General features: G+C 40.4%; 1 protein-coding gene across 21 annotated transcripts in view; it reads right to left on the minus strand.

Annotated features, from left to right (window-relative positions):
- Window positions 1-14,358, minus strand: part of USP54 (ubiquitin specific peptidase 54) — a 122,740-nt gene that overhangs the window by 20,188 nt on the left and 88,194 nt on the right. For 17 of the 21 annotated variants that reach the window (XR_006607702.1, XM_004769431.3, XM_004769430.3 and 14 more), the window contains 7 exons: window positions 12,913-13,081; window positions 11,188-11,358; window positions 8,529-8,660; window positions 7,993-8,373; window positions 7,536-7,767; window positions 4,670-4,803; window positions 3,210-3,377 (listed from right to left, as the gene is read on the minus strand). Coding sequence is in view for 20 of the 21 variants with exons in the window: in XM_004769431.3 (XP_004769488.1) it covers window positions 3,210-3,377; window positions 4,670-4,803; window positions 7,536-7,767; window positions 7,993-8,373; window positions 8,529-8,660; window positions 11,188-11,358; window positions 12,913-13,081 (1,387 nt within the window). In the remaining variant the exon portion in view is untranslated. The remainder of the gene's footprint in view (window positions 1-3,209; window positions 3,378-4,669; window positions 4,804-7,535; window positions 7,768-7,992; window positions 8,374-8,528; window positions 8,661-11,187; window positions 11,359-12,912; window positions 13,082-14,358) is intronic. The other 4 variants (XM_045083478.1, XM_045083479.1, XM_045083477.1 and 1 more) reach the window with 1 other exon arrangement.

The following is a 14,358-nucleotide window of genomic DNA, read 5'->3' on the forward strand; positions in this document are numbered from 1 at the left end:
CATTGCCATGAAGAATTCTCTGAAACATGTAGGACATCGTTTTTGCCTTAACCAAGACATGCCAAGGCCATGAAAGAGGAGTATTGTCATTATCCACCACATATTCCAATTCTAAGAGCTCTTAAGAGGACCCTCAAGAAAAGACCAAAGTATTGTCTATAGCAGAAGGGTGGACTCTTATGCCTGTAACTGATCTGTTTTTCCACAGTGCAAAAAGATACGTCTTGCCAGCCAGTGTCGGAATGTCCCAGACCTCCATGGAGACCTCCACTGCTGTGTTAAGGCAAAAGTGGCTTCACGACTCTGTGGAAACCCATCTGTAAAACGTCTTTCCTACATCAATTCAGTCCTCTCTATGCCACCCGCAACTGAAAAATTAGTATACCTCTTGGGTACAGGTGCTCTATAGTTCCTAAACTTAATACACCTACCAGGGCAGTTGAACAACCCTTGTTGGTGTGCAAGCACATATGTTCCATCAGCAGTGATAAGTATTTTTCTCATCATACCCTTCCTTGCTAAGCTGACTGCAGAAGTCACTTTCCCATACCCAGAGCATGAAATACTCCTTCCTCCTGTGAAAGCAAAGGTCTACCAAAGCGGGCGCAAAAGAGTTCAAGTACAGTGCCAGATGAAAAAGCAAGAAAAAAGTACTGTAAGGCCAACTTTTATAAAAGAACACTCAAGTTTATGTTCCCCCTTGGCTTTTACTCACTCATAACCATAAATTGGTAGTAAGCTGTATTGTAAATTCACTCACGATTGGGATTAATGATGAGTTTTCACAAGCTCACAAGAAAAAATATCAAAATGTCGGAGGCATTTCTCTCATAATGTCCCCATCCTCCACTTACCTCCAGCTGGATAAGAAAGGCTCTTCCAAACCCCTAATATTCACTCCTTAAATCACCATTTTAGAGAGCAATGAGAAGGCTGTGGAAGTAGTAAGTTTGTTCAGAAGAACCTGGGATTCAGGTCCATCAAGAGATACAGCCTAAAGTTTTCTCATAATATTTAACATTGACTAAATCTATATAATCTTGGGGCGCCAGGGTGGCTCAGTGGGTTAAGCCTCTGCCTTCAGCTCAGGTCATGATCTCAGGGTCCTGGGATCGAGCTCCGCATCGGGCTCTCTGCTCAGCGGGGAGTTGGCTTCCCCCTCTCTCTCTCTCTGCCTGCCCCTCTGCCTACTTGTGATCTCTGTCAAATAAATAAATAAAAATCTTAAAAAAAATTTTTTTAATCTATATAATCTTTATAATCAGAGATGGTAGTGAGAGCCATTAAAACAAAAAAGTTCTCGGGGGGCGCCTGGGTGGCTCAGTGGGTTAAGCCGCTGCCTTCTGCTCAGGTCATGATCTCAGGGTCCTGGGATAGAGTCCCGCATCGAGCTCTCTGCTCAGCAGGGAGCCTGCTTCTGTCTCTCTCTCTCTGCCTGCCTCTCCGACTACTTGTGATTTCTCGCTGTCAAATAAATAAATAAAATCTTTAAAAAAAAAAAAAAAAGTTCTCGGGGCGCCTGGGTGGCTCAGTGGGTTAAGCTGCTGCCTTCGGCTCAGGTCATGGTCCCAGGGTCCTGGGATCGAGTCCCGCATCGGGCTTTCTGCTCAGCAGGGAGCCTGCTTCCCTCTCTCTCTCTCTGCCTGCCTCTCTGTCTACTTGTAATCTCTGTCTGTCAAATAAACAAATAAAATCTTTAAAAAAACAAAAAACAAAAAAGTTCTCTATAGACATACAAACTACAGTTGATCAATCACCATACTAGATTTTAATTCTAATCTTAGAATCTTAGTACTCCATTCCTTGCTCTTCCAGGAGATTGTGAATCAAAGTATATGGAGAACTGCCAATGAAATGTGGCCAGAAGGATTCTCTCTCAACTTTCATGTACTGCCCAACTAAAAGAGGAAGGAAAAAAAGTAAGGGAAGGAGATGACAAGATTCCTCCTTCAGAAACAATAAAAACCCGAGACCCAAACGTGACATAGCTTAAGGATGAAAAGGAAAAGAAGACTATCCAAATTATCCAAATATAGGGACAACTAAGGAACTAGGAATTTAAAACTAATTTGGAAACAGATACAATGCCTTGGGAAATATAAAGCAACAATTTCCTCAAATCAAAAGACAGCAGGATTAGAGGAGAAAAATGGTCCCCAAATAGGCCCTAAATTAGCCCACTAAGCTTCTCTGTTGACAAAAAGTAGGAAATGGTCAACAAGAAAGCAACCATCCAAAACAGCACTGACCCCTATTCTTTGCACTGCTATAATATCCATAATTTGTTACATCTGGAGATTCTGAATAATAAGAACAATAAATTCATTTCATAGAAAGAAAAACAGAGAGATGTAAGTTTCAGGAGTCTAATTAAGATATATACCTCAGTCTTTTTAAACTCCTATCCTGAAGACTAGTCTCCTCTGATACAAAATGACATCCTAAAGCAATTGAAGAAGAAAAGTAACTAGTGTGGGGCAGTTGATGAAGCCTTGTAAAGTACATGAAAATTGTATGAGATTGGGAACGAATCATCAGAGGATCAAAAGGCAATCAAGCTTTGTGTTCTTAGAACATATTTGGTAGACTTACTTCCCTGAAGCTCCAGATGGGCAATTTCAAGAGTATATTTCTGCCCAGCAAGCAGAATTTCCCTCATCAATGTAGCTCACCCACTGCCCTGTTGTGCTGTTTCTGAATTATGACTAGTTTTATTTATACCTTCTACAGATATTCATGGGAAATATTTTTCGTGAGGAGAAAAATATCCCTATCCCTAAACTATAGACTTTCAATAGGTAAACCCAAAATCAGTGCCTGTCTTCCAATTAATAGACTTGTCACCTATTTTCCCTAGTTCTCATTAAAATGAGTGAATTGTGATAAAATACAACTTAGCTAGGGGTGCCTGGATGGCTCAGTGGATTAAGCCCTCTGCCTTCAGCTCGGGTCATCGTCCCGGGGTCCTGGGATCAAGTCCCACATCGGGCTCTCTGCTCCACAGGGAGCCTGCTTCCTCCTCTCTCTCTGCCCACCTCTCTGCCTACTTGTGATCTCTGTCAAATAAATAAATAAAAATATTTTTTAAAAATAAATAAATAAAATAAAATACAACTTATGTAAATTCTTTAGGAATTTACAGGCCTGAATATTTCCCCTCCCTTCTCTCTCTGTTCCCATCACCCACAATCTATGCTCACAACAATTACCCTGATTCTGCAGTTCATCCAAGTCCATGAAGCGGCTGGGATGAGGATTAAACCCTTTAGCTGCCTCTAATTCCTTCTCCCGTTTCCTTCGAAGTTCCTGTTCCTGGGCCCTCCTGGCCACTTCCTCCTGCAGTTCATCCAGTTCACTTTTGGAAGATATCTCCCCACCTAAATATAAGCAAGGGAGAAGAGAAAATTGTCACATTTCCATAAATAAGACTAGGCACCTGTTGCATTTATGGCCACTACATTGCCTTTCCTTTGGAACTCGATTCAATTTGGGGTTCATGTTCTGGACAGTGCTGTCCACATCAGATTCAGGGTGAAATCTGGGCTATGGATTATAGTGATGATGGTAATATACTTATTGAGTGGCTTTATTAGAACAATAACAATGTGAAAAATAACATTTGGTTGAGCATTTACCATGAGCATTTAAAACTGATAGATAGTTTTAAGTACTTTTACATATATTATTTCATTTAATTCTTATGACAACCTATGAAATAGATACTATTATTGCCCACATTTTAGGAATAAAGAAACAGAGACACGAAGAGAATAAACAAATAACTTGCCTAAGGTGACAAAGATGATAAATGGTAGAGCTGAACTAAAGTCAAATAGCTTAAATTCATAATCTATGCTCTTAATAGACAGCATTCTCAGCTATGTGTTGCCAGTAATTCATTGGGAATCTTCAAGCAAGTCAATTTCTCAGCCTTAACTTCCAGTATCTCTTTAAAGAGCTGGTAAAACATCCAGTAAAACAGAGAGTTTGTAGGGGCGCCTGGGTGATATAGTGAGTTAAGCATTGGATTCTTGGGTGTCGGCTCAGGTCATAATCTCAGGGTCATGGGATTGAGCACGGCACTCAGTGTGGAGTCCGCTTAAGACCCTTTCTCCCTCTGCCCTCTCCCTGCCCATGCACTCTTCCAAAAAAAAGGGAGGAGGGAATATGAGGACACAAGGCACTCAATTAGGGAAAAGAAAACAGGGATACTGGATAGGATATAGAGGCAGGGATAAGGATAGGTCTGACCTACTTACTCCCTAGTTTCACCCATAGCCTTCATGTCTCCCTTTGTCATCTCAACTCATAGAACTAAACAATGAGAAATCCATTCTCATGAGGCTTCCTCTATACCAAGGGAAAAAACCTGAGAACTTATTCTTCTGAGGATTACAGGTGCTACTGACACTGTTCACCATATTTCTGTTCCTTTTTATTCCCACAAGGGCTCTCCCCAAATAGTAAAGAACAAACAGGCAAGCCATGATGAAGGACAAAAAACAGATAAATCTAAAGATGGAATGGCTCAAATGCCTCCATATTTACATACTGATGGAGATTTTAAGATACAACTGTCCTCTAATTTCAGATGGGCTCAGATAAGGCTATTTCCAAATAGAATTGGCAGTCAAATCCAGCCCTCGAAACCCAGTGTCTTTCTGCTTACCTGAGAAGGGCTGATTCTTTGTCCAGTTACTCCTGGATGCTATGGAGTCTGCCTCCAGTATGCTACTGCTGTGAGACTTTGGGATATGACGCCAGGAAGGTGCCAACCCAGCTGATCTCTTAGCACTTGGATCCCTTCAAAAGCAAACCAGAGTTTAGTGAAAACATCAGAAGAGTGATAACCTGCAACATTCCTACAACTAAATTCCCTCAAAAAAACAAAAAACAGGGGCTCCTGGGTGGCTCAGTCAGTCAAAAATTTGCCTTCAGCTCGGGTTATGATCTCAGGGTCCTGGGATCGAGTCCCACGTCAGGCTCTCTTCTTAGCGGGTACCCTGCCTCTCCCTCTGCCTGCTGCTTCCCCTGCTTGTGCTTGCGCTCCCTCTCTCTCTAATAAATAAATAAAATCTTCAAATAAATAAATAAAATATGTTTTTAAAAATAAATAAAATACTTTAAAAAAATATTTTATTTATTTATTCATGAGAGACAGAGAGAGAGAGAGACAGAGGCAGAGGCAAAGGGAGAACCAGGCTCCCCAAGAAGCAGGGAGCCAAATGCAGGACTTGATCCCAGGACCCTGGGATCATGACCTGAGCTGAAGGCAGATGCTTAACCATCTGAGCCACCCAGGTGTCCTAAATAAATAAAAAATCTTTTTAAAAAACAACAATAGGGGGGACGCCTGGGTGGCTCAGTTGGTTAAGCAGCTGCCTTCGGCTCAGGTCATGATCCCAGCGTCCTGGGATCGAGTCCTACATCGGGCTCCTTGCTCAGCGGGGAGCCTGCTTCTCCCTCTGCCTCTGCCTGCCATTCTGTCTGCCTGTGCTCGCTCTCTTCCCTTCTCTCTCTCTGATAAATAAATAAAATCTTTAAAAAAAAAAAAAACAACAGTAGGGGTGCCTGGGTGGCTCAGTGGGTTAAGCTGCTGCTTTCGGCTCAGGTCATGATCTCAGGGTTCTGGGATCGAGTCCCGCATCGGGCTCTCTGTTCAGCGGGGAGCCTGCTTCCCTCTCTCTCTCTCTCTGCCTGCCTCTCCATCCACTTGTGATTTCTCTCTGTCAAATAAATAAATAAATAACATCTTAAAAAAAAAAAATCAAGCTAATATATACTTAAAGTACCTGCTAAACTATTTCTGAAAGTAGTTCCCCCATCTTATCTCACCTCATTCATATTTTGTGCATCTAGCACTACCTGGCACAAAATTTATTTAATATATTAATAAACATAAGCTCTCATATGAATTGCTTTCCTCTTTCTTATACCTCTGCAGCCATCTTCTCATGTGTAAATTTTTTTTTTAAGGTTTTATTTATTTATTTGACAGAGAGAGAGATCACAAGTAGGCAGAGAGTCAGGCAGAGAGAGAAGGGGAAGCAGGTTCCCCGCCGAGCAGAGAGCCCGATGCGGGGCTCAATCCCAGGACCCTGAGATCATGACCTGAGCCGAAGGCAGCGGCTTAATCCACTGAGCCACCCAAGCACCCCCTCATGTGTAAACTTAACAGGTTATTGGACAATTCTGGATCCCATGCTGAGTGATAAGCAGTGGGAAAATATGAGGATGTAACTAACACCCTTGTAGAAGATATAGTCACTCTTTGCAAACAGCAACTCTGTTAAGAAATTTGCCTCTGTGGCAACTCAGTAGAAACAGCATATGAAAACCTGAAATTTATAAAGCAAACTGTGCCCCAGGAATAAGGTACAATGAATACTATTAAATCATTATTATTACCTTTTGGAATTATGAGTATCACTGACTTACAAAACACAGAATCCCTGTGACTCTTAAAAAGAAGAAACCAGGGGAGCCTGAGTGGCTCAGTGGGTTGAGCCTCTGCCTTCGGCTCAGGTCATGGTCTCAGGGTCCTGGGATCAAGCCCCACATCGGGCTCTCTGCTCAGCAGGGAACCTACTTCCTCTTCTCTCTCTGCCTGCCTCTCTTACGACTTGTGATCTCTGTCAAATAAATAAAATCTTTAAAAAAAAAAAAAAGAAAGAAAGAAAGAAACCATCCTAAATGGAAGAATAAATACCAACTGTATTTTCTCTCTGATCATAGAACTATATTTTGATTCACTAATTCTTCCATTACAAGTTATTTACTAAGTAATTATTTTACACATAATCAAGTTCTCTCCTTTCTCAAATGCCTTTGCTCCTTCTTCCAGCAGAGGGTGCTGTTGTCATAGAAAGCTGACAGAGCACCCTCGACCATGTTTAGGGTAGCATTGTTTTCAACAGCCAACATATGGAAGCAACCTAAATGTCCATTAAAAGATGAATGGAGGGTCGTCTGGGTGGCTCAGTGGGTTAAAGCCTCTACTTTCGGCTCGGGTCATGATCCCAGGGTACTGGTGAAATAAGTGAAGTAAGTCAGAGAAAGACAAATACTAAATGATTTCACTTAGATGTGGAACCTAAAAGACAAAACAAATGAACAAACAAATAAAAAACAGAAACAGAATCACAAATACAAAAACAAACTGGTGGTTGCCGGAGGGAAGAATGTTGGGGGAAGGGTGAAATAACAGAAGGAGATTAAGAGGTACAATTACATGGGGGATAAAAAGTACAGCATAGAGAATATAGTCAATAATATTGTAATAACATTCTATGGTGACAGATGGTCACCATATGTACTGCCGTGAGCACAGTGTAATATACAGAATTGTCCAATCACTATGTTGTACACCTAAAACTAATACATGGTATATCAACTTTATTTCAATTTTTAAAAAAAGAAAGAAAGAAAGTTGATTGTTAATAAATTCTATTTCTCCACCCCTGTGTGTTGAAAAGCCTCCTGGTGGCTCACATTGCTGCAAGGGACAATGCCGCTATTCAAAGGCCAAACAATACCTGCAGACACTGGTGCTCTCAGGCAGGGCTGCATCCAGGCTGACAGGGCTGTTGCTGTTCCTCTCACTGCTCTCATAGCCAGACTCCATTCGCTGTATTAGGCGAGGGTGCTGTTCTAAAAGGTGAGAGCCTGGCCGTGCGGGGCCCCAGGGCTTATACTGGGGGCTTGGTCCACCAGTTTTAACGTCGTAAGCAGGTGGCTTGCTTAGTTCATCTGGCGTAAATTCTTTAGCTATCCGGATCAAAGGACAAGTATGGAAAAGGAGGTATTTTTAGCATCGGCTTCAAATTAAGACATAACCAACCCCTCCCCCCAGCTACTCCTTCACTGAACTCCTATCTCCAAAAGCATCAGCATAAAAATGTACCTTGCTAAGTATACCAGAAAATCCAGGTTTTTTAAATACGTAAGTCAACTTTATTCAAAAGCCCAATTCTTCCCTAATTATCTCCTCACCTGAATCCTCAGAAAAGGGGCTAAGCTGGGTATAGCCACAGTGCTTCCTTTTGTCCTTACTAAAGATACTGTCAATATTCAGAGACTCTCGTTTGGGTCTCCATGTTGGACGATACTTGCTAGAAGAACTGGATTTTGACTCACTGCTGGTACTCTCTACTTCCCAGTCACGACAATGTAAAGACAGGTTCCTAGGAGGCTTTTTGTCAGTCAGGTCTCCTCCCTTCCCCACACACGGGGATCCTAGGTTGGTCTGAGAAGCCAGGGATGGTCTGTTGTGAATCATATTGCTGACTGTCTCTTTAAAATCCCTTAGTCTATTGGTGCTGCTGGATGGTTTAGAGGCATTCCTAGGGGCCTGTTTCTCTTTCAGTGTTTCTCCTAAAAACACAAAGAATTAAATAAACATAAATGTTTAAAATGATGACAGATACCCAGACCCCAAAGTGTGAAAGCAGAAAAGAAAAGCCAGTCTGGAGTACGACACAAGTTTGCCAGAGTGAATGAAGAAAGACAAACAGTGCAGAATGGCTTGCCTTCACTGTGGTACCCTGAGGCCTGTGGCTCATCGCCTTTCCTCCTAACCCGGCCGGAGCTCCTCTTGCGTTCTATCAGTGATCCTTTCTTGGATGTGAGTTTCTGATTACATTCACTATCAGTCAGGTGTCCTGAAAGAACAAGGAAATGGGGGTAAGCTGGTTTCTGAGACTGACCTCCATCCTCTTGAGAACCTAGTCTCCCTCTGGGATTCATAACAGTGCTACAAATTTAGTATACCCATGAATCAGAAGCTGTAGAGGCCAAGGCTATCTGATTTAAGTGTAGCAGGAATACAGATAAATGCAGAGAAGCTCAAGTATTTAAATGGAATCCTGCAAATTGACAATGTCTCCTGACCAATTACCAGTCTTGATTCTGCTCATAATCTTTCCCAGTGACCCAGAAAGGACACATTACTTGGTAATTTTTAAAAGGTGACAGTTGTAAAGATTGTATAAAAATGTCATGTATCAACATATTTTCACTAAAATAAATAAAAGATAGAGCCTCCCTTTCATTTACCAACACATACTGAGTAAAGCCTAATTTTTTATTACATCTGGTATTGCCCAGGTTCCCCAGCCTTTGCCCACAAGAGCGCTCTGATTGTGGGTGGCTTTAAGATTCAGTTCTAAATCTTCCTTAAATGTGAATCATTTAGAAGGGCATTTGAACTTTGAATAATTCTTATTCCCATCTCCAAAGAGTGCTTTACCAAACCTGGTTTTACCCAGAGATTACACTTCATAATTCCTCAGTACTGATCACTGGGAAGCCCAGGAGATATGGGCTCTTTTACATGACTTGCCCTGCTTCATGGCCACAGAATGTAAATGTATGATATGATAACAGCAAAGGTCAGATTATAAAGGATATAATCAATCTAAACTGCTAGAAGCCAAAGGTGAATTAAGCAACTGAATTAAATTAGAAAACAGATTTAGAGAAAAGCCTCTAGGTTTTCAAATGCACCAAGCGCTAATTTGTTTTCATAAGTTAATATATGAAAATTTTTGTACAAATTCACGTACCAGCAGGGGTAGTGATATGCTACCTATTTTCAAGAAATTAACCAACGTAATCTTCTATTGCTTTATCTGATCCTTTGTTACCTCCAGGCCCAAAGGAAAGATTTCAGAAAGAAGGAAATAACTTGGAGCAACTAAATCTGCAAATGTTATACCAATGGGAGTACACTCCCCTACCCCTGGCCATTCACAAACCTTTAATATAAACCTGACTCTCCTGGAAAATATGCCTTGTTTATCGTGTTATTTGGCTTCTCCCTGATTCACAGTTTCAGAAATACAGTCTAAAAAAAAAAAAATCAAAGTAATCACCTAATGCAATAGTCATCAAAAGAAATTCAACATGAATCTAACCAAACCTCCAGATCCAACTGCCAATTTACAAGAAATACAGAGAACAGAGAAACATGCTAGAGTTTACCTTAGGAATATAATCTGCAAACTTCAGAATGTAGGCAATCTATAAGACAAACTATACCTAGTTATTCAACAATCAGCTACAGGAAAAATAGAGAAACCTATAGCTTAAAAGAAATGCAAAAGACTTATCAAGTGTAGGTCTCACTTGGATTCAGAATAAAGCACATAAACCATTAAAAAATGATAAAAATTTTTTTAAAAATTACAAGATACTTATGTTTTTGAACACTCATTGGTTATTTAGTTTTTAGGAACTATTAATATTTTTAAGTGTGATAATGACATTTTAAAAAATGATTTTAGAGATACATACTACAAATATTTATAGAAAAGGTGAAATAGGTGATGGGGATTAAGAAGTGCCACTCATTGTGATGGGCACCAGGTGCTCTATGACGAGTGTTGAATCACTATATTGTATACCTGAAACTAATATTATACTGTATGTTAACAGCTGGAATTTAAATAAAAACCTCAAAAAAAAAGTCAAGCACAGAGTAGGAACCACCAATCCGAAGCCATGAGCTCACTAATTCCCAAGTCTCTAAGAATATGGGCACTGTTCGATGCATTAGGTGATAAACTTTTCATCTCAGCAGTGAGTCATGCACTTCTTTTCCTTTCATGCTCTGTACTGATTTCTTCCACTGACAATAGGCACATTCTTCTACAGATTAACAGAACAGTTCAAGAATGTTCTCTGCATGGAGAGCACAGTAACAAACAGGCTAGCTTTCCTTCTTTTGCTTTTCTGTCCTTCAGGAAGTCCAGCAAGGTGATGAGCAAGTGTCCCATGCCCATAAACATGCCCCTTCTCTTAAAGCCCTCCACTTGGGATAATGCCTGACATGAAAACATGATGAGGAGCAAGGCAACAAATGTTACTGGAAAACTATGAGAAGGACAGGGATCGAGAATATAGGAAGAACAAAAAGCAGATTTTGAAATAAGCAATCACATCAATAATCAATCACATTACAATCATTCTTACTGACATGCTGGTGTTAATAGGCATATGTGTAATGGAGTTATCATTGTTTCATTCAGAGTTGTGTTGCTTCTTTTCATCCCAGTCAATTACCCAAATTCTGTGCCTTTCTCCCTTTCCATGACTAACATTTCTAACTTGCCCCAGTTTCTTTTCCCTGGGAGAATCTCTATGTAGGAACTGAATCAGGCAAGCAGCGTCCACTGTATAACTCCCTACCTGTGTCCCGACTGCTCTGAGACGTGGAATCATTCTCCACATTATAGATGACTGTCCCCTGAGAATCAGAAGAGAAGTGACTGACCACAGACTCATGGTGGGAATGTTTGTAGGGATAGCTCTCCGTTGAGGAATCTGTTCGAGTGTCACTTGAGATGGAGGGCTCCCTCCCTGAGGGAAGGAGGAGACACATACACAAAAGTAAGGAAAGAGAGGACAGTGATAGCGAAGGCAAAGAGTTGGATGGCAACAAGGGTCCATAAGGCAAGAATTTCCTAAATGGAAGAGTGAGAAGGATATACCAGAGCTGTTCTTCCCAACACCCAACTTCCAGATAACCCAGACACACAAACAATTCCTCCCACTCCTGCCCCTACCTTGCTGAAGCCCTCACTTTGCCTGCCACTGTGAAAAACTGTGGGGCTTTTAGAAAACCTATGGGGGAAAGTGGAAGAAAGGAAAAAGTTGTGAAAAGTAAGATCTATTTGGATGGAGAGTCCCAGGCCAACCTGGCATACATAACCAGTTGCCTCCCAGCCCATCATTTTTCTCCTACACTGCCAGAAATGTCACTTTAAAAAAAAAATTTAATTAACATTGTAAGCATTTTTAATATATCTGATAAATTATGGGGCCGTTATTTATTTATTTACTTACGTACTTATAAAGATTTTATTTATCTGACAGAGAGATAGCAAGAGAGGGAACACAAGCAGGGGGAGTGGGAGAAGGAGAAGCAGGCATCCCGCTGAGCAAGGAGACTGATGTAGGCACAAGCTGAAGGCAGACGCTTAAGGACTGAGCCACCCAGGTGCCAGCGCCCTAGGGCTGTTATATATCCTTTGGAGTAAATCAGTTCAATCAGATTACTTTTCTCTGAACAACTTGCTCAGAAAAACACAAAAGGGGAAATGCGTGTTTGACTGAAGGGAGAAAAAGGTCTGAGTAGGTACATGGTTGGGAAGAACGCCAGATGCCAAGTGGGAGGGAAGCACAAAAGGTAGGGGAAAAAATTTCAAGAACAAGCATCTTCTCTTTCAAAACTATACTCCAGAGCAGTCCTAGATCTAGAAAATGAAAAGGGTATTTCTTTTTCCTCCTTTTTAGAAAACAAGCCGAAACTATTAGGGTTATATTTCTAATACATTATAAGCCTCTTTGAGCTATCCTGAGACTTCAGCCATCAAGCTGCAAACTGTTTCTACAGGAAAACGTGATTTAAGTTGCAAACAGTTGAATTAGAAGTGAAAATCTGATTCATAGGCTGAAGGATACTGCTACTACGCTTGGCATTTTAAAACAAAAATCTCTTATCCCAAACAAAATGACTAGTCTTGTAGTAACACATAAAATTTTTCTCGGTCTTAACAATTTGCTGAAGTCACTGTTAAATTGACAGCAAGAATCAGTCATCTTATATTATTAGAAGGTTAAACACTGAGTCTTCCTCACAAACTAATTACTTCAGGCTAAATCAACCTAATTGCCTTCTCACTTTTGAATCAGGGCCAGGTGACTTAGGCAACAACATTCTTGAAGGCGGAAGGAAACAAAGCCTGGCACACCTTGGGCTTCAGCACGAGCTGGCACTTCTTTCCATCTCTAACGGATCCTCTATCTACAGGCTAGGCTATTGTGTTGGGCTCATGATTTAAGTATGAGTCATAACTGTCCAGCGATCACACTGGAAGGAAGGAGGAAGAAGTAAAGAGCTAGACTGCTCACCTGAATCTTCACTATCATAGCACGTTCTGCTGTATGACTGGAACTCAACCTGGGGAGGCAGGTCCTGGGTAGACACTGGGGTACCCTGTGGGTCTGCATAAAGCAGTAGCAAAGGCTGATAATGCCCCTTGATGCATTTGGTCACCACATCCTTCCATTTGGGCCCAATCTGAACCAGAAACAATCAGAAGAATATGACAGTTATATTTTGTATCCACAATCCAAAACATATCTTCCCATTCTGTTTTTCTAAAGAAAATAAGAATGACAAAAAGACAAAAATTGGGTAAAGAAACCACAAAAGAGACCTTAGACCTAAATTTTATAAATTTTTTGTTAAATCTTTTGTTGTTGTTGTTAAATCCTTTTAGAAAGCGTAAAACCCTGTAAGAGGTAGAAATGATTAATAAAATTACTTTTATTCCTGTGAAACATCAAGATCAGATATAAATGAAAGCTCTCAAAGGTTAACATGCTATGTGAGGGGACTTCAGCTGCTTTGGTGATCAATTTCTTTTCACAGATTAAAGCCCTTGCTTGAAATTTGCAATTCTATCATTTCTATAAATTATATAATTTTCATCTAAATATTAAAATCACTTTTATGAAGCTAAACAGCAGGCAGAAACTCTCACAGGCTGCCTTAGAATAAATGACATTCCATTTCAGAGTTCACACATGGCAGGACATAAAATGTCAAACTGCTTAGAATAGACAGCTGAACCTCGGCCTTAGCTTTGAGCTGGATTCAGCACTGCCAAAGCAGTGCAAAACAGTGACAGGAGAGGCATGGAAACAATCCAATCAAATCCCTAAACTCGCCCTCTCTTAAATTTGAACCAGTCACATTCTGAGATGGTGTGTTCTTAAGAGTTGAACAACTAGCATAGTGCTAATTTCATACATTTATAACTAAATTATTATTTTAACTAAAAAAATCCTTTTTACATATAAATCTCGTTTAAAATCTTATAAGTATTATTTTTCAAATAAAAATGCTAAAGCTCAAAGAATTCATATAAATTCCCCAAAACTACAACAGCAAAACAGAGACAATCAAGAAATGTGACAGACTTTACTATTTATAGAAGACACTGCTTAATGTCCATGGATTGCTGTAAATTATAGTCAGGAATCTCCTCCTGCTAATCTTACCTCATGAAGCTTCCTAACTTATACAGATCACCTTAAATACTTCAGTCATGGACTCTGTGACTTAAACAGTAACAAGTTTCCAGCTTTAAATATTCTCATAGCCCCATTTTTTCTTTCCTACACTATTCCCAAAACATGTTAAGGTACTTCAGAGAGGTAACAATCAGAGAATAATTGATAGCAGCTCTGGGACAAAGGATTACCCACTGATAATTTGAACTCTGAAATTCTGAATTTCATGCTAACCTTCTAGCCTAATTTGAGGCATTAAACTGTTCTCACTCAAATCAA

The sequence above is a fragment of the Mustela putorius genome, unplaced genomic scaffold (assembly GCF_011764305.1).
Source record: "Mustela putorius furo isolate JIRA1106 unplaced genomic scaffold, ASM1176430v1.1 tig00000698_pilon_pilon_pilon, whole genome shotgun sequence".
In the NCBI taxonomy this organism is placed as follows: Eukaryota; Metazoa; Chordata; class Mammalia; order Carnivora; family Mustelidae; genus Mustela; species Mustela putorius.